This window comes from Cervus canadensis, chromosome 29, assembly GCF_019320065.1.
Source record: "Cervus canadensis isolate Bull #8, Minnesota chromosome 29, ASM1932006v1, whole genome shotgun sequence".
NCBI lineage: Eukaryota > Metazoa > Chordata > Mammalia > Artiodactyla > Cervidae > Cervus > Cervus canadensis.
The window spans coordinates 43,686,129-43,690,165 of NC_057414.1; the positions used below are offsets into that span (position 1 = coordinate 43,686,129).

The 4,037-nt window shown below is 55.6% G+C and overlaps 1 protein-coding gene across 1 annotated transcript; it reads right to left on the reverse strand.

Moving 5' to 3' along the window:
- Positions 1-1,777: 1,777 nt before the first annotated feature.
- LOC122430753 (mas-related G-protein coupled receptor member D-like) lies at positions 1,778-2,758 on the reverse strand. The gene has a single exon (XM_043451572.1). The coding sequence runs from the start codon at positions 2,756-2,758 to the stop codon at positions 1,778-1,780; it is 981 nt and encodes a 326-aa protein (XP_043307507.1).
- Between the last annotated feature and the right edge of the window lie 1,279 nt (positions 2,759-4,037).

The following is a 4,037-nucleotide window of genomic DNA, read 5'->3' on the forward strand; positions in this document are numbered from 1 at the left end:
AGATCTGGGGATCCGAGCTGAGACGGGAAAGCAGGTGACCCAGGAATCAGAGGACATGGAGAGCACACCTGCCTCTGGGGGCTGTCCATCCCTAGCTCCTTCAGTGAGCTCCAGGGGGAGGTCAGAACGGGGGGAGGGGGGCCAGGGAGGCCAGGACGGGATGCGGGATCTGGGGGAGGCCGGGATGGGGGGCGGCCCAGGGAGGCCAGGACGGGATGGGGGACCCAGGGGAGGACAGGATGGGACGGGGGGCCCAGGGAAGGCTGGGATGGGATGGGGGGCCTGGGGAGGCCAGGATGGGATGAGGGACCCATGGGGGGACCAAGACAGGGTGGGGTGCTCACAGGGCGGGCCAGGACAGGGTGGGGGACCCAAGGGGAGGCCAGGATAAGTTGAGGGATTTATGGGGAGGCCAGGATGGGGTGGGGGACCCATGGGGGGGCCAGGACAGGGTGGGGGACCCACAGGGGGGCCAGGATGGGATGGGATGGAGGCCAGGACGGGGTGGGGGACCCACAGGAGGGCCAGGATGATGGGCCCCAGGCCCGTGCACACTGGGGTCTTAGTTTGCGGGACTCCCAGCTGTAACAACTGGGAGGTTTGCTGCCACACTGTGCTTTTTATAGATGATCAACGAGCTTTTCTCTTTCTTTCTGAGGATCTGACCATCGTGCCAGTTGGCTCAAAGCCTCCATCTTTCAGGAGGAGCTTGGGAACGGCTTCCTAAGGAGGCCAAGAGAAACAACGAGGTGTTCTTCCACTTCTGATGCACAGAATAGGCAGAGCCGGGGTCCTGGGAGCCGGCCTTTCCACTTCCTGTCCAGGAATCCTGGATACTGGACAGTAGCAGAGGGTGCAATGTGTGCAAAGTAAGAGAGGCATCCACTCTGGTTCTGGATCCAGGAGACAGTGGAAAGAAAGAGGGAACTGGGGAGAAGGGCACTGCCCCCCCCCCAGATTTTCCCTCTTGGCGCTTTGGGCCCAGAAAGGGGGAGGTGTTTGGGGCAAGTTGAGGGGTGCAATCAGGGTACAGACTTTCCTTCTACTGGGCACATGGGGCTCTGAGAGGCAGCTGTCTCCAGCTGCCTCCCTGCTCCTGGGGCACAGTCCCCTCAACAACTGTTCCCTCTATTCCCCATGAGGCCGGGCAGGGGCTCTCCAGCTCCAGTGCGGCCTCATGCAGGAAAGCGATCAGACCCGCCGAGGGGGCAAGGTGACCGGAAGACAGAGGCCAGCGGTCAGGTACTGGCCACATGGAGGACAGAGCCACTTCATGATCGGCGGTCAGCAGTGGCAACTCAGTTGATGGGCTGCAGCCTGCTGGAATGGAGGGGGTCAGCGGGACGCCCGGCGGGAAGTGGACCAGGGGCATCACCCTGGGGCCAGCTGCACATGCCCAGGGACCAGTGAGGGGCTGCGAAGTCACACGAATTACACCCTAGTTCCTGTACCAAGATGCCCTCTTGGAGGGAGGAGACTGGGAGAACAGACGGTCTCACCCAATGGGATGCGTGCTACCTACCTGCAGAGGCTATTTAGATAAATAGGATCAGACAGACCAGGGCTGAAAGCTCCCACCGGCCTTCTGATCAGAAGATCCTCCCCGAACAACAACAACAAAATTACTTCCTCTTCTCAACTGAGTCGCATGGTGAGGTCTTGGACATGACGGTCAGTGCGGAGCCTTGGAGGGTGGGGAAGAGTCCCCCACAGGATGAGATGCAAAGAGCCTTCTGGGCTCCCAGCTGCGCAGGCGGGTGTCCAGGGTGCGGAGCTCTCAGGCCGCCGGGTCGGTGGTGGTGGTGGTGAAGGGCGTCTCCCTCCCCTCTAGCTCCGGCTCCTCCCTCAGCGCCCTGCGCAGCACGGCCCCCAGGGGCTCCCGTAGACCCCGGCTCTTCCGCCTGCCCACCAGGAAGTAGATGACCGGGTTAGCGCTGCTGCTCAAGGCCGAGAAGAGGCGGGCAAGTAGGCCGGAGAGAGTCTTCATCCGCTTGGGCAGGTCCAGCCAGTAGATGAAGAACCAATGGATGCCGAGGGGCAGGGTGAAGAGGAGGAACACCAAGACGCAGGCCAGGATGGTCGCGTACAGCCGCGTGGGCCGCCGGTGGGTCTTCGTGGAGCTCCTCTGCACCCGCACGCAGAGGATGAGGCTAGACCCGGCCATCAGGGGCGTGAAGACCCCCATGAGGAGGACGCTGATGACCAAGTCAATCGTGAAGCAGTGCCGCTTGTCCCAGCCCCAGAATTCACTGCAGAAGATCGCGGCCAGCGTGTTGAGCAGGAGGGACAGCGCCCAGAGTAGGGCGCACACCACGGCCGACAGGTGCTGGGGCCGGCGACACTTGTACCAGATGGGGAAGAGGACGGAGAGGCAGCGCTGCATGCTGATGGCGGTCAGCAGGCTCAGGCCGGCCGTGTAGGTGAAGTACTTCCCCCTGCTCACCATCTCCAGGGCCATGTGGCCTGTGGCACCCAGCCGGAAGCAATTCAGGATGACTTTGGAGGCCATGCAGAGGAGGAAGAGGAGGTCCGCCATGCCCAGGTGGAGGACATAGACACTGAAGGGGCTCCTCTGCCCCTGGGAGCCCAGCAGCCAGACCACCAGGCCATTGCCCACAACGCCACCCGCACAGGTGAACAGGATCATCGCGCTCAGCACCCAGCGGACGGTGCCCAGCTCCTTCCCCTTGGGGCTGCTCTCGCCGATGACCTGGCCCAGGCCCAGGGGCCCCGGGGCCCAGAGCAGAGTTTCGTTCATCCTGTGGAAGGGAGATGGACCAGTGTGAGATTTTGCTTTGCTTGGAGCCCCATACCCCCAATTTTCTTTTTGCAATAGACAACAGTTGCTCCCAGTGGCTCCCACCCTGCCTGGATCTGACAGCTACTCCACCACTGCAGACTCAGAGTTGTTAGAGATGCCTTTTGTCAAGCTAAAAGGGTCTCTTCTATCTTGAGTTTAGGTTCTTTCTCATCATGAAGAGATAAATTGACTTTTATCAAAGGCTTTTCTACATCTATTGATAGTGTCATTTTTTTCACACATAATCTTCAAATTCTGTGAATTAAAGTTTTTTAAACTGGACCTCTAGGTACAAAGAATAGTTTAATTATATGCTGACTTTATGGCACACCAGGATCATCCAGCCATTGAAAAACGAATACAATCCTTTATTTATTTCTGTTTCCCCCTTCATTCCACCCTCCCCTCCCCTCCCCCAACTCACATCTGTCCTAACCTGTTTAATCTACATCCTTGGACATCTGACTATCTTTGGGAACAGGTGGCTTCCCGTAAGTATTTTTAATTTACACAAATGCTGTGATTTAGAATCTGTGCTGTTTTTTTTTTTTTTTTTTTACTCAGCAGTATGTTTTTAGGATATCCCTATTTACCAGTGGGGCTGTTTTTGAGCTCTCTGTTCTCTATCATTGGTTTGTCTGTCTCTACAACATTAACACACTGTTACTGTTTTTGAAGTATACACGGCTAGCTGAGTCTCTTCGCTATTTACCTGAAACTACCACAGCAATGTTAATCAGTTATATCCCAATACAAAATACAAAGTTTAAAGTTTGGGAAAAAATAAATACTGCTTTTGATAGAGAAAAACAACAACAACAACAAAAACTAAAGAATACTTGGCTTTGTGTGATCCCTGAGAGTGTCACCTGATAGCTGCCAGGTTCATGGGGCTTCATCCTACTCTCCCCAGTCAAGTTTTTAGCTAAGGACTCAAGGGGAATTTGGGAGTTCTTTCTCCAAGTAGCTGGTTTTCTTCTCTCGGGTACTCCATCTCACAAATTGCAGCCACTTCTATCTCCCCAAAGTCTGACTTCTGTGTCTTTAACTCAGGGCGACCACCACGCTCTGTCTGGTTTTCCCCACATCCTGTACCACTTTCCAGAGCGGAGCTCCAGGCAGAAAACTGGGGTGATACTAATTTTTTATTAATCAGACAAATGACTTCATTTAGTTCATCATACTTATCACTTGGTTGAATATTTTGATTGTGCATCTCTCCTCATACCTCTAATTT